The following is a 23,749-nucleotide window of genomic DNA, read 5'->3' as shown; positions in this document are numbered from 1 at the left end:
AATGACTTCAAAGGGTTTCAAATATACCACCGATCGAGGTGCTCTCCACGCTTTTCATTGATTTCACTAGGTTCATAAATCTCTCTATCTCTCATTCTCTAAAAACTCAAGTTTTATGCTCTTCTCCTCATTCAATTTAAAAAAAAAAAAAAACAAAAAAAAACAAAGCACATCAAGGAGCTTTGCTTCTTCTTCTTCTTTTTTTAATTAATTTATTTATTTATCCGTATGTACTCCTACCTGAATTCTCTGTTTATTAGCACCTCAAAAAATTTACTGAAAAATTTCCCGCCAAATATTATTGTATTATCTATTTGTCTTTTAATGTTTTGAATGATTCTTGGAATATTTGGGTCATTCACAAATTCAAGTTACCCTTGAATTTCATCCTCAAAATCTTCTAGCTTCATAGGCGTAACCTTGGTTAGATTGTGGTTTCCAAAGAGCTTTTCTACACATAACAAATTTCGTAGGTGTTAAAGATTGATTAGTTTGTATGATGTATTGTAACACTGTACTATAGTTGTGTACATAAACTACATGTAGGATAGATTAGTGGGGAGTTAAAGGACTTGTAGTTTTGGTCTATACTCATAGTTAGTTAGTTAGATATTCTCTGTCTTGACACTTGTATAGCTGCTATAGGATATTTGGTTAGTTAGCTTTTTGTTATTCTTTTCCTGCCATTCTGATCTTGCTATATAAGGAACAGAGCAAGATATTTATCAATCAGAAGATTCGTTTTCACAATTCTCGATTTCTACTCTCTTCCTTTCTTCCTTATGTGATTTCCAATCCACCATTGTAGGAGCTTGAGAGTGGTTTCAACACAGGGATCACATTGTTTGTGCCTATCTCAATGGTCAATAAAGTGTTGCTCAAGATGGAGAATTGGCATGCCTTCCCGTTGAAGGTAAGCGGCCCAAACAGTAACTGCAACTAATGTTTCTTTATTTATTTTATGTAGTTCCCGATGATGGATCATCTTTAATTGGAACTAAGCTACAACTTAGCATATGATATTCTTTGAATATTTTGGGAAAACTTTTACCAAATTTGGTCACTAAAGCTGCTTCTCTTCACTAATTGAAATTCTCAACGAATTTAGTAGTTATCCTACTTTGAACATTATTGCAATAAAGTTCATCTATAAATGAAAATTCACACAGTTTCTTTTTAAAATTTTCTTTCAGGTTTTGACTACTATGTTTGATAACCACAAGGGCAATTTGCATCACTTGGATTGAAGGTTCATGATGGCAAAAATTACCCTTATGTGTTGGACATTATTTTGGTATTAGTTCTTGGTAAGTAAGACTTGGTATTAGTGGCAAAGGATATTTTTCTTACTATATTTAGCCATAATTAATGTATTTTGGAAGCTTCAAGGAGGCTGCAAAATCATTATAGATGAATCATTACAGTTTGGTTAATAAGTTGAACAAAATGGTCAAATTTCACTCTTTCATTTTTCTTTATAAAGATGGTTGTAGTAAACTTCTTCCTAGACTCATCTTCTTGCTGGACTATAAAGATTGTTTCTTTTTTCTTTTTTTCCTTTTTACTAATATAATATAATTGAAACTAATTCTACAAAAAGTATAGCGCAAGGTTCAAGGTTAAAAGCAATGATCTTAAGTGGGAGAGCATGAAGTTCTGCCAAGTGGCGCATTCTATGCAAAGAGAATTGAAATATTCTCAAGTGCCACATCAGAGATAAGAAAAAATTAAATATTGACTTTTTCTTTCATTTGGTTTAATGTTTCAAGACTTTTCTAATTAAAAAATAAATATTTTTTGTATTTTTTATTTCAATGTTTCAAGACTTTTCATCCCTCACATATACACACAAAACATTTTGTGTTTTAATTCATCATTTTCACCTCTTGCACTTTTACCCCTTTATATATACCCACCCATAGCCCTTCATGCCATCACATGTCCAATACACAGACCAAAAACAATTCATTTAGATTCAATCTTTCAACAGCACCTATCTAGTTCTAACATTGTTGTTTCATCTAATCCTAACCTGTATGAGCTCACTACAATCAAGGAAGGAGCTTGCATTTTATATTGAGTGACAACAACAATTACGATTTTGATGTTAAGATCAGACATTGTAGATTTGTGGCTTTTGTAAATGATGTGATTGACTGTGAGTGTTTGGGATATGTAGTTTGTTTTAAAATTAAGTAGAAAGAGAAAGATAAATTCTATATCAACTTTTATGCTAAAATATTCCTCTAAAGTTGTTGTTGTTGTTGTTGTTTTTTTTTTTTTTTTTCCATTACTTCAATTGAATAACTAAAATGGATATGAGTGTGTAATTTATAATTGTTGCTTTTTATGATAAGCAAAGGTTTCATGCAGGAGCACATGAGCTCCTGCCATGTAGTACTCTAATATTGCATTTAACATTTTAACCTCTTCTCATTAAGTTGTTTTTAATGTTACTCATAAAATCACGTTAACTTCTTTTTGCTATTATCTAAAAGATGGGCTATTATTGAAAACTAAACCAAACCTTATGAAAAGTCCTAGCCCACTTATTCCTTACATATTATGACCTAAGCATGATCCTTTCCCATGTGTAGATGAAAGCCCAGACCTTAACCCACTTACAAACTCTCTTTCTCCTCCTCAATGCATAGATGAAACTTGAAAGCCAAGACCCTGGCTCTCTTAGAAGCTCTCTTCCTCTGTACAAGCTTCCCTTCAGACTACACACACTTTTTAACTTCTTTACAAACAACGGTCTATAGTTCAGATTCACTGATCTTATCTGACCAAACCAATGTTCCTACTCATTTTTCAAGTCTTAATTTAGCCATTTTGTGTAAGAAAATGGAGATGTATGGTCCAGAAAGATATAAAATCACTCAAAAAAATAAAAATAAAAAGGAAATGTACAGTCTAACCTCAACAGTCCCACCACTCTATTTTCTCTCTCTCTCTCTCTCTCTCTCTCATTTTGAGTGCTATATTAGGATTCCCAAATTGAAGATAGTATTCCATCTTACCAATGAGCTCCACATTGGAAGGATTGTCTACTAAGATAATGAGTGCTTCTCTTGCTGTATTACAAGAGTAATTCTTAAGTACTGTCGAAGCATGGTGAATAGTGCTCCCTTATCTCACATATATGATAGGGTCCACTCATTAAATTTATGGTAGGGTCCATCATGAATGTGAGAGAAGAGAGCTCAATTTTACTATATTCCAAGAATGCTAAGAATTTTCCATGTTAAAGAAAAATTCAAATGCTATGTGATATAGCATAGTCAAGAATAGTTATATTGCATTCAACTATATTCATATCAAATTTTGAGTCGTCTGTGATGCTAGGATAATAGGTATGGAAGCCAATTTGTTAATGACTTTTGATATGCTCCTACAATGGATTAAGAAATTCACAAGTTAGATCAAACTGTTTGTGTGCCTTTGAATTATAGGTTTTTTTTTTTTTACACAAATGCATGAAAGTGGTAGGTCTATCATAAGCATAAAGATGATCACAAGTTCAGATATTGACAAACAATTGAGATACTGCGGTAATAGATTCTAATAGCATTTGTCCCTTTAGTAGATTCTAATAGCATTTGTCCTTTCTGAAAATCTAAACAATTTATAGGATTTTAGCCACAAATATTTTGTCAGGCCCCAAATCCATGAAACATGAATTTAGATACCTGACTAACGTGCTAACCTTACTTAGCTCAATAAACATAATTTATTTAAACTTAATTCAATAAAACTCCAAATAAACAATGCTTCTGATAAACCTCTTATAATAACTAAAGTCCACAATTTATAATAATCTCCAAAAAGGTGTGAAGTCTAAGCGGAAAATATAAAAAAATAATAACTAATAATCTTTTCAAAACTCCACAAATTGAAAATAAACTCCACTATATAAAATGTGAACTACAAAACAAAGGTAACGAAAATTTTATGAGTCTTCAAGTAACACTGAAGCCGCCTACAACTTCCACGCTCTACCTTGCACCTCACAAGCGGTCCAAAGGTTCTAATTCTCAACTATACTTTAATCTGAAAATATTAATTGATGGGGTGAGCCACACATCTAGTAAGTAATTATACAGAATACACAACAGAATAGAGTCAAGCAAGGCACGAGTTTAATTTCACAATTACACTCAAAATATCCAATATAGTTTTCAAAACATGTAAAGAATCACTTAATACACATATAATCATATCTTAAAATATTTTGGAAACACATACAGATAATTGATCAGAGCACAGTGTCACATATACACATATATTCTCACATACAATCCTGTGAACGGATACCAACATCTAACCCCTGCTGGTGAGGGATCAACACATATTCTCACATACAATCCTGTGAGCGGATTTACACATATATATCTGATCAATTCTAAAAACACTCATTTTGAGTCACATATCACAAACAATAAAGTTTATACAACATATAATAATTTTCTCAATATTAACAATTGTTCCAACAATAAAGATATATTGAATATCACAATATCAAATTGAAACATAAATCAAAAGATGCTTGACTCTCTTAGGGAACGAATAGGAACTGAAGAGTTTATATAAGTATTTTTACAATTCTTGAATAAGTTTGAAAATCCAGTTTGCTAAAAGGAACGTCTTAAATACCATTTGAAAAAAAACAAGAATATGATTTCGAAATCACTTGGTTTGAAACAATTTAAAGAACAAAAATCTTTCTAGAAAACTTACTTTGAAACTCAATTATTTTCAGAAAATAGTTTAGTTAAAAATCATCTTTTAAATGGGTTTTAGACATTCAAAACGTTATTTAAAATTCAAAATTTATTTTAAAACATTATTTAAAAGCCAATTAAAATTTCTCTTTCAATAGTGTAAAAATGCTTTTTTGATAAACTTTTAAAAAATGTAAGCTTAAAAATATAACTTTGAAAATCTTTAACTTCTAAGAACCTAAAGAACAAAACTTGTGCATATTATGCATAATTACTTACCGCACTCGAATCACTCTGAAAATCCAGCCAAAATAATCTCCAAAGAGCCTCAAGACACTCTTAAATCGGACCTATAATCAATTATGGAAATTACTCAATATCCTTTACAAAATATAAAATTCACTAAACTATAAAAACTGACTCACTAGTAAAATACTTTGCTGAACTAAATGATAGCACTAATGCAAAGTATCTCTACCCAAAACAAATATGTGTTTTCCCTTGAATTTATCAGAACGCAGAGGCAGCAGCTAATGTTTTAGAGTTTAAGTTAATATACATAACCCCAAACAAGTCATATTATATATATATATATATCCACCGTAGCTATCCTAATATCCTAATATGTGTATATATATATAGTCCTAGAAGCAGTGAAACCACAGCCGAATTATTTGACTTCTAGTATAATCTCAAGGCAAGTCTCAGAGGCAAAACACAATAGCCACCTTCTTTGACTTCTTCTTTAACCTTTATATATAAACACACACAAATCCAACAAGACAGTAGCCCCCTTCTTTGACTTCTTCTTTAACCATTATATATATATATATATATACACCAATTCAATGGAAGAAGAATGGCCGAATTGTTTGACTTCAATCTAAGATTATATGTATAAATCCAATGGAAGACTTAAACAAAAATAATGATTCGTGAAATCCCACTGACTCAAATCTAATATCTAATCCAGCGGAAAATCTAAACGTTAGAATATAAATCTTAGGATTAAAATCAAATTTCTAAATAACCTAATAAAATTCTAATTTTTTCCTTGTTTCTAATTGAGAGAAATCTTACCTTGAACAATCTGATTGTCTCTTCAATTGTACGTGCTCTAACTCCAAGGAAAACACCTCTTAGCCTCTTAGCCTCTTAGAATAAACCCTGACTATCTCTTCCTCTATTCTGTAGCTTGTATTATAAGATGTGAGCTTAGTGGGTAGTGGGCTGCAATAACAATTAAAAGAAAGCCTATAGCCCAACAATTATATTTTAAATAAAACTCTTAAATAAAAATTATGTGGGGTATTACATATTTGGCATAAAATCTATGATGCAAAATAATTTGGTATCCCACAGTGGAAATTAGAGAAGACTACAAAAACTTTTAGTTAGATGCATACCAAATTTTTTTTTTTTAAGTCTTCCTGTAGTATTTATTGTTTCAGTTTGAGACCAATATAATTTGAAATTATAGTTTTTATGCAAAGCTTGAGACCAACATACTTTTATAATGCACGGGTTTCCGACTAGTCTAATCTAATATAATACTATATATAAAAGCAGAAGCCTTTTAACGAGGTGCTGAAACGTTAGGAAAAGAAAACACTTTAAGAACTGACCCATATGTAACTCAAAGTTAAAAGACCCGCACATTGCATTGTTTCAATAATCTTAAAATTTTAACTTTTGCTGCTATAACACCGTTTGAAAGCATCGTTTCTAACAGAATGCCTCTCTGCCCACAAACAACGCCTCTGATGGGTTCTATTCTTTCTCTGATTTTTTTTAAAGGTAAATTAGATCTGTTATATGCATTCAATTTTTTCAATTTGGTTCTAGATTTGGATTCAAAAATTAGGGCTAAGGAAATCAGGTTTTAATATATGACTATTCTTTTTTTAATTTTTTCGGTGATACATTTTTTTCAATTCGCCTATTTTGGAATTAAATTATTCAACATCAACACTGTTAGGCTACATATTTGCCACCATGTTGTGATCAATACTTTTTTGATAAGTGGTTGTGATCAGTATCCACACTCCCATAGTCCATCTTGAGAGGGAGTGTCAAAAAATTGAAACAATGGAATAGGCATTTTGTTTCTTGTATAGTCTGCATAAACGACAGTAGTTTCCTATGCTACAATTTTTATTTATTTTTTATTTTTTTAAGTAGTTATTGTGCTTGTCGCGTGCTTGTCCATGTACAACTATCATATTGTAATTAGCGAATAGGATTTGTACTTGAGTATAATAACAGAGTAATAACTTCTTTTGATTATTAATGAGAATTAGATATTTTGATTTTCTCATCAGATTTCGATATGTTTGGTTGCAGAATTTGCAGCCAACAACTCAGAACTTGGTAGTCCAACAATTAGTGAAGAAAGAATTCCATCACTCTTAGAGTACTCATTTACCCCATCAGCGAAGTTGGAGTCTTTTAGTTCTGTATTGAATGGAACAAATCCAATTCCAGCCAACAACTCTGACACTGATGCTAATGTAGCAACAAGTCTTTCCATTTCATTACTCTTCCCACCTACCATGTCTGAAATTGAGTCCGTTAGTTCTGTATTGAAGGGAACAAATCCAATTCCAGCCAACAACTCTGACATTGATGCTAATGGAGCAAGAAGTTTTTCCATTTCATTACTCTTCCCACGTGCCATGTCTGAAATTGAAACAGATGATAGTTGTTCAGAATCTAATGAAACACCTCATGCAGTAGCACAATTCTCTTATTCTATATCGTCATGCTTCCCACCAGGTACGTCTGAAATAGACAGTAGTTCTGAAATTTATGAAATAATTCCAAATAATACTTCCATATCAACAAGCCCTAGACGAACAACAACCTTCAAAGAGATTCTTAAGCTGAAGAGCAGTAATAGTTCAAAATCTAACCGAACACCTCTAAAATTCTCTCATTCCAAAATAAATTCCATATTGTCAATATTTTCTGCAGCCAAGTCACAAACAAACAGTTCCAAAAGACCTAGACACACAATCCTAACAACAAGATTCAAAGGCGTGGAAATTATAGTTAGGGAAAAATTTCCTTTGAAAATGCTACTTGAAGCCACTAACAACTTTTCAAAAGATTGCGAGATTGGAAAAAATGGCTATGGCTCACTGTACCATGCCATTTTAGATGATGGCCGAGAAGTGGCTATCAAGCATGCTGACAATGACTATGAATTCCTAAGTGAATTGCAAGCTTCATCCCGCCTCAATCACAAGAATGTTGTTCGCTTATTGGGATTTTGTGAAGATAGTAAGGAGCGCTTATTGGTCTACGAGCACATGGAATATGGTACCCTTTCTAGCCATCTTCACAATCCTAAAAGTACTTCTCTAATGTCATGGGCTGCCCGGATTAAAGTGGCACTAGACATAGCCAGAGGCATTGAATACCTACACGTGTATGCAGTACCACCAATCATACACCGAGATATCAAACCGTCTAACATATTTATAGATGCCACGTTGACTGCCAAGCTGTCTAACTTCAACCTATCTATGAATGCCCCCGAATGGTCTGATCATATCACTGAGACAGTGGGCACCTTTGGTATTCGGTCTGATCATAGCACTGAGATAGTGGGCACCCTTGGTTACATAGATCCTGAGTACATTTGTACTTCACATTGGACAATCAGTGCTGATGTGCACGGCTTTGGAGTAGTATTGCTAGAAATGTTGTCCGGGCGCAAGGTATATCATGCAAATGAAAATGATGAGGAAACGCTTTTAGTTAAGTTTGTAGCGCCATACATTGCCCAAAAGGAAATTCACAGGATTTTGGACCCGAAAGTACCACCACCTACCCCATTGGAAATGAAGGCACTAGCAAATGTTGCATCCCTAGCATTGGATTATGTAAGTAAAGAACATGTACTTCGCCCCTCAATGACTAAGGTTGCAAACAATATACAAAGTGCCTTGGAAGGGATTTTGGAAGGGCAGGTAATTGCTGACAATTCAATTGCATGCAATTGTGAGTCAATGAGATGATATGGAAAGTGAATCGAGAGAGACTGGCAGAATATCTTAAGAGAGCTGCACCGCAAAAAGGGCACAAACAACAGGGAGCGACTCCCTACTGAGGGATATAGGAAAGTTGTTAGGAATAATTGTAATAGCTAAATCTATTTATTGTGTGTTTTTTTTTTTTAATAAATAAATCTATCTGTTGTTGCTATTCAAATTTTACACATCAGGTTTATTAGTCAAGCCAATTCATAGTTGTTTGCTTGTTGGTATTTGTCGGTTGATCATGTTATTCATTACTCTAGGAAAGTTTTAAACTTTTAATTATTTGCTTGGCATATTAGTCATGAAGGAAATTCAAGACCAAATTGCTCTAGGACACTAACCAAATTGTTCGCATATCTTGTCTGACGTTAATGAAACTGTTCTCTTGGTTTGATGCTTTTTTTTTTTTTAATAAATATTTTATAATTAAAATACAAAAATTATACAGCAATAAGGTGGATATCATATGCTTAATAGACTAGCTTTGGAATTAGATGTTAGAGACCAATAGACTAGCTTTGTTGTATCCTTTTCATAGGCTAGAACATATGTTATATAGCCTCTTTTTAAGTCTATCGCATTCCTGTAGCCAATTTGTAAGGTTTACCCCTATTAAAATATGGGGGTTCATACAATTGTCACCCTTATAATTTTACTGTGAGTGTGAATTTGATCCTTGCATTTTCGATTTGAACAATAACCACTTGCACTTTAGTTTTGTCAAAATTTTAGCCTTTTATTTGTATTTCCCATTAAAGACTAGTGCATCTAATCATACGGTATATGCATAGTTTTTTCTATATCTTCAATAAGTTTGATCTGGATGTGTGATTTGATGCAAATTTGGTATGGTTGTAAATATTGAAAGTTCAAATAGTGTATAAAATACTTATGAACGTTTAGACCCCCAAAAATAAAATAACCAACAAAAGCTTATAATCAAACAGCATATGTGTGGAAAATAAAAAATATAAGCTATAACCAAATTGGTAACACACCCTAAATCATATTTAATCACAACCAAAATAGTAATTAAAAGGTGAAGAGAAAGGGAAGAGAGATGCAAACACAAAGATAACATGGCAATGTGTTATCGAAGAGGAAATCGAAGTACTCGGTGAAAAACCCCTCCGCCGTCCTTCAAGCGGTCAATAATCCATTAGAGAATAAAGTTGGGATACATAAATAGCAATAGACCCTCCAAGCATAATCTACCTAGTGCACCTAAGCCCTCCAAGCTTCTTGCTCCAATAGGGTTATGTTGAACCTTGTCTTCTCTAGCTTATCAAATCCCACAATAAGCTCATTGCATCCGCCATCCTTGGCATCTTCCAATACTTCCCAAGCTCCAAAAACACTCAACACTCTAAATGGGTATAGATAGTGTTTGGGTACAAATATCCTCTCAATAGGTATAACAATGGGAGAGGGAATGAGAAGAGACTACAAAGATTTCTCTCTAAAAATGAGTAGCTCTCTTTAATAGGGTGGGTGTGTTGTAGAAACCTCTCTTAGGGTTTTTCTCTCTGAATAGCCACACCTACATTTCGTGGGTATAAGGGTATTTATAGTAGGGTGTATAAGGAATGAGAAAAGTCAGTTTTCATCCAAACAGGACATTTTGGCGACTTAGCCTCGCGACTGGAACGAGTCGCGAGTTTGAGTCGTGAGATAACTTCCAGGCTAGACTGTACTTTTTGTCCTGTAGTGCTCTAGCTGTCATGACCCTTCAACTCCTTGCATGCATCATACATGTGGCGACTTGCCAGTCGCGAGTCAATCGCGAGATCCAGTCACGAGACTCCTCTTTATTGCACACAACTTGAGTTTCTTCACTCTCTCACACACACAACCCTTACATTATTTCCACCTAAATATAGTGTTTCTACTTGCTGAATTACAAGCAAATTTGGCACGGAATAAAGCTAACACATGATTGAATAAATTCAACCTTATAATCTCCCCCTTTGGCTATTCTGTGACAAGACACCCTAAAATAGACTCTAGACTTAAACGTGAGTTTGGGAATAATGGCAAAACTCACTCACACCTAAATCTTGAAGTTTTGATGTACTTGGTACATATATACCTGTAACCTAAAGCACTTGCACAAAACACATTAGACCCTCATGGTAAAGCAAGTAATAAAAGGACAAGTATAATGTAACAAGTAAATTGTGATCAAGTAAACCTGATGTAAAACATATGAACAACTTGACCATACACCAAAATAGTCATAAAGAAATGACTACAATGATCACATAGCGAAGCAAATGATCATCCGAACATGCAATCAATAAAGAATAATAGCATAAGGATGTATGCATGTCCAACACACAACTGATGCAAGAACACTAAAGCAAGAAGCATTAGGTTTAAATTGCATCAAGGATACAAGATCCAACAAGGGCACAAGAGTGATGTACTAAATAAAATGCATAATATTAACTAAAAGTACTATAAAGCAAACAAGAAAACAAACAAAAAAAGAAACAAACAAAACAAAGTTTTCTTATTAACATAATGTTTTCTCCCCTTTAGTATATGCATCTCCACTATGGAATATCTCTCCATCTACAATTGTGCACAAGAAATAGAATTTCTCCCCCTAAGAATGTGCACAAGAGTCATATAGAAATGATAAAACTCTCTGATATACTATTTTAGAGTATAATCTCCTCTTTTTTTTACACAAATAGACAAAGGAGTCAAGGAGAAAAGAGGGCAAGAGATGAAGGTATGAACAAGGAGAATGATGCATGAGGGGTACAAAATGCTACAAAGCATAAGGTAAATATGACATGCTAGGATGAAGAAACAAGGTATAGACCAATGCATGACAAGGGTAGCCAAGCGTGTGCAAGAGGTGGCTATGTGCAATGCATGACCAAAGCATGGAAAGTGCACATGTGGGGCAAGGTGTGTTAAATACACCACCAATGAACTAAACATGTTCCTAATGAGAAAACATGAGAAACCTCAAAGTTTGGTACTCATCAGAGTCCAAACAAGTGAGAAAATGCCTAAAAGGCATTTTATCAAACAGCTAACGTGCACACTATGAACAACAATGTAAAACAATGCATGAACATCATGAAATCCACCCTTAATACATGTTCTTTTTGCCACAAGAGGCCAACATCCAAAGAAAATCACCAAAAGAAACCAAACCCATACAAAAATTTTGACAAAAATTAAGTTTCCCCAACCCCTATGATGAAAATCCCAACCAAGAGCACAAAACTCTTCAAAACATAATCTAAGGATCCAAATCAATGAAAAGAGTTTAAAATTACCTTAAAGATGTTAATAGAATGAAAAACCATTCAAATTAATTGGGTTTTGATGTAAAAATATTGAAAGAGGGGTTTAAGAGAGGATGGGAGAGGTTTAAAACATGTTTCCCACAAAAAATGCTTTAAAAAGCTGTTTTTGGGCGTTTTGCGACTGGTGAGTCGCGAGATGAGTCATGAAAATTTTCGTGAGTCGCAATTAAGTCGCGAGTGAGTCACGAAAGGTTCTGGATGAACTTATGACTGGGGTTTCGTGACTGGGCGTGTCGCCAAAACAAGTAGCCAAAACTCGTTACTTGCGAGAGTAGCCAAAACGAGTAGCCAAAAATTCTGACATTTGTTTTTCAACACAAAACATGTTTAAATAATGAAAAACAAAATAAGCACAAAATATGAACACAAAGAGATAAAAATCACTTCCAAAAACATATAAAATGATCAAAAGTCTTTTTGGTTTGATCCATATATAGTTTAGCACACACACATCACATTTAAACAAGTACAATCGAATAAATGAATAAGACATTCATTGAACATTAAGCATGTGTTTTGTGTGTGCGTATCAAATGTGGAATAGTCCTTAGTCTAGAGTAAAGCTTTAATGATCAATTCAATTAAGTCATACACAACTAGTACTAAGTTAAGTGGTCTATCTCAATTATAGAAATGAACATATATGACATCCCACAAGAAAATAATTACATATCTTTGAAGCTTTTCATTTGGCTTCTTTACAATTCATAACATTTGATCATTTTTTATCTTTACATCTCTTTTTGAGATCGATGTCTAAATTTTTTTATATTTCAATTTGATAAATAAGTCTTTGGCTTTTGGGTACCATACATTTTCAATACAAGTCACTTTCCTTTTTTCCTAATCAAATACTAGTATGTGCGACGGCTTTTGCAGCTCATTATCTCTTTTTGAGATTTGAAATTTGTTGAGCTCTTTAAGTAAAAATAAAAGAGAGGGAAGAGATATAGGCATAAGTCTACGCATGTATCAAAACCAACATGACTATTGACTAATCATTCATGATAAGCTTGAAGATCGATTTACAACAATCACACATAGATGTCAAGATTTTTCCCACAAAGATATAAGTGCATAGAGAACAAGCTAAGCTCGTAAATGCACAAAGCCATTAGTACGAAGGTACAAGGCTAAACATGCATGTGAGATGTGCACAAACATATATGTTCAAACTTTTTGAATTTTTCACTTTTTATGTTGTTTTGGATTTTTACTCACACAAAAATAAAAAATAAAAGTAAGATCAAAATAAAAACAATGCGTATAATGGAAACGCAAGATGCACAAAATGCATGAAGACATGACAACCAATGCATGAGGGGTCCTACAAAGATCAAAAGAATTAAATCAAGGACCAAAAGAGCATAAGCTCAACCATAGGAATCCTTCTTCATCCAAACGGAATGATTGTTTGGAATGAGTGTCTCAAATGAGTGTTGGAAGAATGAGAACCAGAGATGCAAATAGACGAGGTAAGAACATCAAAAACTCATTTAAGAGCTTGAAACTTAGAGCAATGAGGTCTAAGATGACCAAGGGCACCACAATGGTGACAAACAATGGGTTTGGGTCCATTAGGCTTTTTAGGGAGGGATCTAGCACCATGGTTTTGTTCTTTCTTCAACATGAGGCATTGTGGTCTTATGTGACCGATCACGCCGCAATGATGGCAATTAGGTACAAACTTAAATCCACTCAATTCCCTAGGATGTGACCTAAACAGAGGCTTAGGCTTAAGAACATTTCTCTCCACTTCTTGTTTTCTTTTGTGTGGAAGAATGTACATCGATTTGTCCTTTGAGGTAGAACACATAATAGGCATAAAATCGAATACCACAACATGATTGCAAAAAATATTTTCATCATTTTCAATAGTAGGTTCAACAATCAAACACTTAGCATGCATCTTAAGAGATTCATTTTCACGTTTTAGCTCATCCACAAATTTGTTAGACAAACAAGTTTAGCATCCAAGTCCATATTCAAACATTCAAACTCTTTTAGTTTTTCAAGAGAATTTTTAGTAATTTTCTTATATTTCTCAACCAATTTGTTGAATTGATTGAGCTTAGCAATCAAATCATCATTTTCACAAAATAACTTGCTCAAATTCTTTTGAAACTTCTTAGAATTTTTCTTCAAGAGTTTGATGTTAGGAATATAACAACACCCAAAGATTCATGTAACATAGCATCACAATCATGAGGATTATCACTCATAGAGGCATTTTCACAAACACATGATATGTTACATTCATCAACATCCAATACATGCATAGAAGCATACAAAGCACTATCCATGGCAACAAGCACAAGGGGTCAAGGATCACACTTAGGTAATGAAACTACAACAAGTGCACCCACTCTAATACTAATTGAAAGTTCAAACAGTACATAAAACACTTATGAATGTTTAGACCCCCAAAAATAAAATAACCAACACAAGCTTATAATCAAACAATATATATGCAGAAAATGAAATATAAGCTATAACCAAATTGGTAACACACTCTAAACTATATTTAATCACAACCACTGTAGTAATTAAAAGGTAAAGAGAAAAAGAAGAGAGATGCAAAAACAAAGATAACATGGCGATGTGTTAGCGAAGAGGAAACCAAAGTACTCGATGAAAAACCTCTCCGCTGCCCTCTAAGCAGTCAATAATCCACTAGAGAATAAAGTTGGGATACATGAATAGCAATAGACCCTCCAAGCTTCTTGCTCCAACAGGGTTACGCCGAATCTTGTCTTCTCTAGCTTACCAAATCCCGTAATAAGCCCATTGCATCCGCCATCCTTGGCATCTTCCAATGGTTCCCAAGCTCCAAAAACACTCAACACTCTAAATGGGTGTGGATAGTATTTGGGTACAAATCTCTTCTCAATGGGTATGACAATGGGAGAGGGAATGAGAAAAGACTACAATGATTTCTCTCTAAGAATGAGTAGCTTTCTCTGATAGGGTGGGTGTGTTGTAGAAACGTCTTTTAGGATTTTTCTCTTTAAATAGCCACACCTACATTTCATGGGTATAAGAATATTTATAGTGGGGTGTATGAGGAATGTGAAAAGTCAGTTTTCATCTAAATAGGGAATTCTGGCGACTTGGCCTTGCGACTGGAACGAGTTGTGAGTTTGAGTCACGAAATAACTTCCAGGCCAGACTGTACTTTTTGTCCTGTAGTGTTCCAGCTGTCGTGACCCTTCGGCTCCCTACATGCTTCACACATGTGGCGACTTGCTAGTCATGAGTCAGTCACATGATCCAGTCACGAGACTTCTCTCGAATGCACACAACTTGAGTTTTTTCACTCTCTCTCACATACAACCCTTACATTTTTACCACCTAGATACAGGGTTTCTACTTGCAAAATTACAAGCAAATTTGGCACAGAATAAACCTAACACATGATTGAATAAATTCAACCTTACAATTATAATCTTATAAGCTTTCCAACATTATCTTATTTTGCACAAACCTGAGGTCCGGAGGGCCCTCGAAGAGCAGCCAAATAAGACATATAAAACTGAAACTTAGTATTTATTGTTACTGTACTCCTAGTGAGCTACATCAGCGCCACATCATCTACTTATTTTCTACCTTATATTGTCCCTTTCTAAACTTTTATTCTCCATTTTCTAAAAATATAAAAATAAAAAACCATTCTTCTCTCTATTAGTCCATATTTAATATTACACTTCATTGAACTTTTCTCCTCCCTCTTTACCTCTCCACTACTCTTTACTTGACTGTTACAATTCCTTTATCATTTTCTCTTTCTTATAGTTGACTCTTTTTCTCTCTCTCTTTTATTATGTGTAAATTCAATGTCATCTCTTCCAATCAATCCATGTTTTCCTCCACAAAAAACTAAGTATTCTCTCTCTCTCTCTCTCTCTCTCTCTCTCTCTCTCTCTCTCTCTCTCTCTCTCTCTCTCTCTCTCTCGTGGATTTTTGTTTTTGCTTATAATTTAGATTAAGGCTGATGGTTTTTCTTTTAAAATGTGTTTTGATATATTTTTTTTAAATTCATATTACAAAGTTTTCTCTCTCCCTTCTATACCTTTGGTTAAATTTTGATTTGGGTTAATACTTAATTTTTTTTAGAACTATGAATTTGAGTTTATGTCAAAACACAATCTACATCACTATGAATTTGAATATGCCTACCAATTTTATGAGTAATAAATTATTGTAAAGTCTATCTTTTATTCCTTTTGTTTCATTGTAATTTTGGTTAAAATAACTTTGTAATTTCGTGATGAATTATTATAATAATCTCATTATTCCTTAGGAGATGAGAAATTTGAATAATAAATTTGAAACTTATAAAGTTTAGTTGTATATCAAATAAAATATACTACAACAGAAGTTAGAAAAATATACTTCACCTTAAAAAATATTAATCAAATAGACAAAATATAATAGTATATATATTTGTACTTTGTAGAGATAAAATGGTAAAAAAAATACTTGTAGAAATACTTAAAAATAAATAAATAATACTTGGAGTATAATTCTTACTTTTTATATATTACATATTTACATCCTATTACATAATATTTATATATTCCCACGCATCACATGAGTCGGTGACTAGTCTATATCTATATCTAAAAGCTGAAGCGTAGCATTTATTGTTACTATGCTCCTGTTGAGCTTGGGAATGCAGATTGGTGAGTGGTACTGTCATGATTTCTTGCACTGTGTCCTGAGTAAACATGGCTTCAAGCTTCCCTCGGTCCCATTGCCTAGAGTCTTCATTAATGAGCTCCCTTACCTGTATGTCTAATGCACCCTCATGTAGTGGTGTTAGGGTGTGGGGTAGCCATTTATGAGTGAAGACCCCTATATCTCCACCATCTCCCACACGCCATTGGGATCCTGCATAGATAATGTCCCTTGCTGCCAAGAGACTTCTCTAAACAAAAGATGGGTTGCTTCCTAGTTCAACCACCATGAAGCAGCAATTTGGAAAATACCTGGCCTTATATACCCTGTAAAATAACGAGTGGGTGTCTTGGGTTAACCTCCAAGCTTGCTTAGAGAGCATTGCTAAGTTAAAAGCATGTAGATCATGAAAACCCATTCCCCCTTTCTTTTTTTGTGTGCAAAGTTTCCTCCAATTGATCCAATGAATCTTCCTTTCATCTTGGCTTTGTCCCCACCAATATTTTTCTAGCAAGGAATTTATATTATCACATATGAATTTGGGTAATTTGAATAGGCTCATAGAGTATGTGGGGTTTGCTTGTGCCACCATTTTTATTAGAACCTCAAGTCCTGCCTTTGATATGAATTTCTCCTTCCACCCCATCACAAGCTTTGTAATCTTTTCCTGTAAATCTTTAAAGGTGTTAACCTTAGATTTTCTAGTTGCCATAGGTAGGCCAAGGTACCTATCACTGTTCGTCATTACTTTGCCCCCAACATAGGTTTAATCAGCCTCCTTACATCTGGCTTTGTATTTTTGCTTAAAAACATGTTTTTTGGCGATTGATGGCTTGACCTGATGCCGCTTCATATTGGCCCAAGATATTCAGCATTTATTGGCATTCTCCAACTGTGGCTTTGCAAAACAACAAGCTATCATCGGCAAATAAAAGGTGGGAAATGCACACCCCATGTTGGTTAGTCAACACCCCATTGAGCACTCTGTTTTCTGCTGCTTTACATAACAACGCCGAGAGGCCTTTAGCACATAGGAGAAAAAGGTAGGGAGATAATGGGTCTCCTTGCCTAATGCCCCTAGATTGAGTGATGAAACCCTTTGGTTCTCCATTGATAGAGACCAAGGAAGAAGCCATGGTGATGTCTACATGGCCAATTGCACCCATCTTCTATCAAAACCCAGCTTATGCATGATACCCTTCAAGAAAGTCCACTCCACTCGATCATAGGTTTTGTAAATGTCTAGCTTGACTGCCATATGTCCCACCTTCCCTCTGCTTTTGTTCTCATTTTGTGCAGGATCTCATATGCAACTATTGTGTTATCAGTAATAAGCTGGTTTGGCACAAAGGCACTCTGAGAGTTAGAAATAACATTAGGCAAAGTATACTTTAAACTATTAGCATTAACCTTTAAGAGTATCCGAGAGACAACATTCCTTAAACTAATGGGTCTATAATCAGCCAAATATTTTGGGTCCTTTTTTGGTATTAGAACAATATGTGTATGGTTCATTTTTTTCAACATATGGCCAGAGTGTAAAACTGATAGGACAGCGTTCGTGACATCGGTGCCTACAATGTGCCAATATTTTTGAAAAACGAAGGGTGACATACCATTCGGACCTGAAGATTTTGATGAGTGCATCTACAATAGGGTTGTTCGGGCTTCTTCTGAGGTGTCCCTTTGGGTAAGGCTTTCATTCATTTGTGGCGTGACACAACTTTCAACTAAGTTTAAGACACTCTCTATATTATCTAGTTAGGCTGAGGAAAATAAATCTTGAAAATAGGCTTCAGCAACTTGGGAGATCCGAACATCTGATGTGCACCAAAGCAAGATCTCATTGAAGTCCCCAAAGCAAAGCCAAGGGACTAAGTGTTAACTGTGGAGGTGTTTTAGGAGCTGCCAAGACTCATATTTTTGTTGTTCATCCGGCCATCCATAGAAACTTGTTAATCTCCATGGGTTGGTAGGATCGTCTAGAATGAGAGCATCTATATTTTGTAAGGTACATGTTTGGATGTGCAAGTCAATTTCCTCCTTCTATAACAATGCTAGACCCTCACTTCGTTGAATACTAGGTACTGTAAACATACAACGATAAAGTAGTTCGGCTTGAATCCGCCTCATCTCTACTATTGACTGCTTTGTTTCCATGAGAAACAAAATCTTGGGATCTTTCTCTCTCACAACGTGAGAGAGCACATCTACTGCGAGCACATCTACTGCATGCACGTTGGTTCCCAAGCCCTCAATAGTTCCAACTGAGGATTTTCATTACTCCCGGCGGGGCTATCCTTCAAGTTATGTCCTGTAATTTGAAGGTACCTAAGTTTTAAAAAATAAAAAATGCCTGCATTAATAGATTGAGGTAAATTAACTATCATTTGAACCTTCAAGTCATGACTTTTATTGAGTTAAGTCATTCCTTCAATGTTTTAAGTTAGTTAATAGATTAATCGCTTTTATTGAGTTAATAAATCCTATTGGTCCAATTAGAAATGTGATTTAATAACTATTCACTTCAAGTCAACAAATTTGACCACTCCACATACTTGGTGCAGTGATTACTCTACAAGTATAAGTGTTTGTGAGGCGTGAGAGATAAAGGCCGAGATTCATGTCTCCATGATGGAGCTTCACACTAAAGATGAGCCCATGATATGCCAAAAATTTGATAAGGGTGCATGGGTTTATTATTTTTCTTTTTTCAAGTTTAGTGAAGTTCATAGTTCATACTGAATCAGTATTTGATTTGGTCACATTTCTTCTGGTATTATTTGAAATTTGTTGGTGGATTTGAGTTTAATGAGTTGTGATAATAGCTTAATTTTGCATATTTATATCATTATTAGAAAAACATTATCATTCTTATTTTGAGTTAATTCATGCATTTTATAATTGATTTTGGAATAATGATAAATAATCAATTTTGTACTTAATTGAATATTAATGTGTGAATTTGTTTGTTGTAGGATAATGGAATTTAATTTTACAAGGGCCATGATGAAGTCAAAGAAGGCCAACCCAATTAAATTTAAGTCCAATTAGAGTAAGGAATCAAAAGAAATTTGCACCTAATCCAAGCCCAATTCGGATTAGGATTCTAGCTTGCACACTAGTTATTATTTGGAGCATAACTTTCGGCTCAAATGTCCAATTAGGATGATTCAAGTTGGGCTGGAACTCTAATTTAAAGGGCTACAACTTTTCTCCAAATGGGAATTCAACTTGTAATAGGATTCCTTGACCTATTTAAAGGCACTTTAAGGCAAAATTCAAGGGAGAGTGGCTCTAGAACATAATTTAGGTTTTTTTAAAGTTTCTTTACACTTTTTAGAATTTTATTTGTGTTATGACTTGTTAGAAGCCTTGCTAAGGCAAGGGACGAAACCCAACCATGTATTGGTATGTTCTTAACAATTTATTGGTTTTAATGCTTATATTTTTATGTTTTTGATTGTTTTACTTATCTAGAAAAGTATTTAGTTCTGTATAATCCTTTGATTTATTATAGACTCTGGGCACGTTAAATGCTTAGTATTCCCTGCGAACTAATTCACTAGTTTTGTTTTGCCTAAAATCAATTAATTGCATGAACTAATTCACTAGTGTTTGTTACTTTTGTTTAAATAAAAGTTTTCAGTGTTTAAACAATATTATGTGTATTTTCACATACTTTTTCATCCATATGTATTTCCACAAAATAACAACAACATTACTAGAAATCTCTTACCAAACGAGTCTTAACTTATCGAAGGTGTGATACGTTTTTAACAAGGAGGTGGCAACTAGGGGTGTCCAGCGGGTGAAAGACCCCGACCAACCCAACTGGATCCGACCAACCCGACGCCCAACGAGTGGACTCGATGGCCTTGGTGGGTCGGATTCGGGTCCTTCACTCATACAACTCGACTAGTTGGTTCGGGTAGCCGGTTAATGGGTTAAAAACCTGTAGAACCCGACCCGACCGATGGTTTAAGCTTAAAATATATATATATATATATATGTGTGTGTGTGTGTGTGTGTGTGTGTGTGTGTGTGTGTGGGTTATCTGTAGATCACATGAAGTCTGAAGAGAGGAGTACTGATTGGACTAGCTGAATTGTTTAGTGCTACTGCTACACGCAAGACAGCAAGAGGATGGGACTTAAAGGTTGAAATTTCACAGCGTCCACGCATAAGAAATCTTCATTTGAAGATTTAGAAGCCTCTCTTCAGTATTCTCTCTCTCTCTCTCTCTCTCTTTACTTGCCCCAACAGCTAGTCGACTACCCTTCAAATCAAACTCAGATTTTCACTTTCTCATGCTTGTGGTCATGAATCATGGACCATACTCCTCAAAATCAAAATCAAGACTCTACTTGACTACGAGACTCTACCCTTCAAGACTACTTGGCTACACTTATCAAAATCAAAATTAGATTTTCCATACTCCTCTAGGTTGAAACACTCTTAACACTCATCTCTCTCTCTCTCTCTCTCATAAATTGGTCTTTTCTAAGTGTACTCCGTTCTCTCTACTCTCTAGTCTCTCTAGTGATTTCAAAATCTCTCACTTTGTTTCCACTTTGTTTTTCAAAATCTCTCACTTATCTAAGTGTTTTCCATACGCTACCTCACTTTGTTTCCACTTTCCACCATGGGTCTTCTCAGCCTCTCAGACTTGGCTTCCTAGTCTTAGATCAGGTAAAGTTTCTTCCTTTTTCATCCCTCTTTTCCTGTATTTTGTGTTTGTGATATGGGTTTATCATTTTGTTCAAATGTTTTTTTTATAAGTAATAAGAATCATATGAAAAGCAACTTAAGGGATCTTGTTCAAATGATTTAAAACTTAAAGATTAGGGACCAAAACTGACCAAGAGATTGCATTCAAATATGGAACCCCTAATTTGAGTATGTTTGGTTGTGTTATCATTTTTCGAAGACTTGAGTTATCACTTTTTCTGAGTGCTCTGAGTATGTTTGTTTATTTTCGTGTATACTCTTTACAGACAGACATTATAGTTAGTTTGATTCATTATTTTAGTGCTCTGAGTGTGATTTGTATCTGCTTTGTTTTATTCCTTGTTTTGTTTGATTTTTTTTTTATGATCAATATACTTGTATCTTCACTGTAAAAAAAGAATATGAATCCCTATTTTAACAAGATGAAATCCAAACACATTTTTATTTTCTTATCTGCCTGTTTTATCCCTTGTTTTGTTTTGTTTTTTCTATATCAATATACTTGTATCTTCATTGTGTAAAAAAAAAAAAAAAAAAAAAAAAAAAGAAAAGAAAAAGATGAACCCTATTTTAAAAAGATCTGATTGTATTTTATTGCTCATTTGTTTGATTCATTTTGCTTTCCTAACTTAAAAATTTGAAATCCTAATTTTATACAAGAGTTGAAAGTTGTTCAAGTAGGCTTTTTGCTTCCTTTCCAAGGTTGAATCTCTAATAGCTAAGAGTTCTCTGAGATATCATTTCTTTCTCTTTTAACTTCTTGTTATTGTTTGTGTATTACTTTTGTCGTCGTTTTTGTTGTCGCTTTGACCTGTTGTTGTTGATTTTTCGTTCTTTTTAAATAAAATACTGAGATAAAATTTCATGAATTACTAGTGTATATGGTGATCTCATATTTACATGTTTGCCCTAGCTTAGCTAGAATATTATACGTTGAAAAATTTTATAATGTACTACACGATAACTAATACAAGATCAATGATTAATATGGATCCCTTCTCAATCAAATTTTTTGGGGATGATTAGTTGAGCCCTTGGACAGGCTTCTAAGTTCTTTTTTGGTCTGAAAACTCAAGTCTAAAGTCATTTTTATTCATCTGAGTTCCTTTTAAATTATAGAAAAGGTCATTCTTAATTGTAAGTTTGATACTTATATGAATCCTTTGACAATTAGATAGAGATTCAGATATGATGCACCCTTTCACTAGACTTGATAATTTGATATATTCTTGCACATTGTCTTCAAAAAATTTTGGTCAATCTTGTTAGTTGATTCAGGATACATCCCAATCAGTACTTGTGAAGTCAATTCTTATGCATAATGATATTTCTTATTCTAGAAAGCTCCAGTGTATGTGACTTTGCCCTTTAAGAGGTCAACTACAATGATCTTTCTTAGGATTAGTTATTTTATGGTTGTTTACTAATGCATAAATTTGATGTCTTTAGGCTATGAAACCCTCTAGTGATGCACCCTCTTCCTAAACAACACCTACTGCCCAAGCTAAACCTGTTGCCCAAGCTGTACCTACTGCCACTCCAACTAATGCTAAGGTTCCCCCACTTCCACCTAAAGGTAAAGGCAAGGTGTGTAGTAATAGGAAAAAGTCTATTGCTTGGGACCATTTTGAAAAAGTAGATATTGGTGAGGGTCATTTTAAGGCTGTTTACAATTACTGTAAAAAAAACTTATCTACCTGATAGTAAGGGGCATGATACTGCTAATTTATTGAATCATACGCCAGCTTGTGTTAAGAACCCTAATAGAGATACACTTGAAGGGCAACAAACCTTAGCGTTTGAACCCAAAATGGATAGGGAGGAAGGGTTTCAACTTGTACCAACAGCCTTTACTGTTGAGGCTTCTAAAAAGGCACTCGTTAAAATGGTTATAATAAATGAGTTGCCTTTTAGGTTTGTTAAAGGGTATGGGCTTCAAAGATATTTGACAACCTTACAACCTAAGTTGCGAATTAGGAATATCCCATCTCGTCAAACTGTGGCTAGGGATGTAATTGACATTTATGGTGTTGAGAAAGAGAAATTAAGGGGGGCTTTAAAGGGTCATAGGGTGTGTCTTACTACGGACACATGGACTAATATTCAAAATCTAAATTATATGTCCCTTACAAGTCATTTTATTGATGATGATTGGAAGTTGCATACGAGAATTTTGAATTTTTGTCAAGTTGTAGACCATAAAGGGGAGACTATGGATAGAAAGATTGAGATGTGTTTGTGTGAGTGG

General features: G+C 34.3%; 1 protein-coding gene across 1 annotated transcript; it reads left to right on the top strand.

Moving 5' to 3' along the window:
• Nucleotides 1–7,399: 7,399 nt before the first annotated feature.
• Nucleotides 7,400–8,746, top strand: LOC142615553 (serine/threonine-protein kinase-like protein CCR4). Its single transcript, XM_075788290.1, has one exon. It carries the CDS (start codon nucleotides 7,400–7,402, stop codon nucleotides 8,744–8,746), a length of 1,347 nt encoding a protein of 448 aa, XP_075644405.1.
• The last annotated feature ends 15,003 nt before the right edge of the window (nucleotides 8,747–23,749 follow it).

This window comes from Castanea sativa, chromosome 11, assembly GCF_040712315.1.
Source record: "Castanea sativa cultivar Marrone di Chiusa Pesio chromosome 11, ASM4071231v1".
In the NCBI taxonomy this organism is placed as follows: Eukaryota; Viridiplantae; Streptophyta; class Magnoliopsida; order Fagales; family Fagaceae; genus Castanea; species Castanea sativa.
This window is presented reverse-complemented; position numbering and strand designations above follow the sequence as displayed.

Coding starts and splice junctions, on each gene's coding strand:
- LOC142615553 (XM_075788290.1), top strand. CDS start 7,400: ATGTCTGAAATTGAAACAGATGATAGTTGTTCAGAATCTAATGAAACA.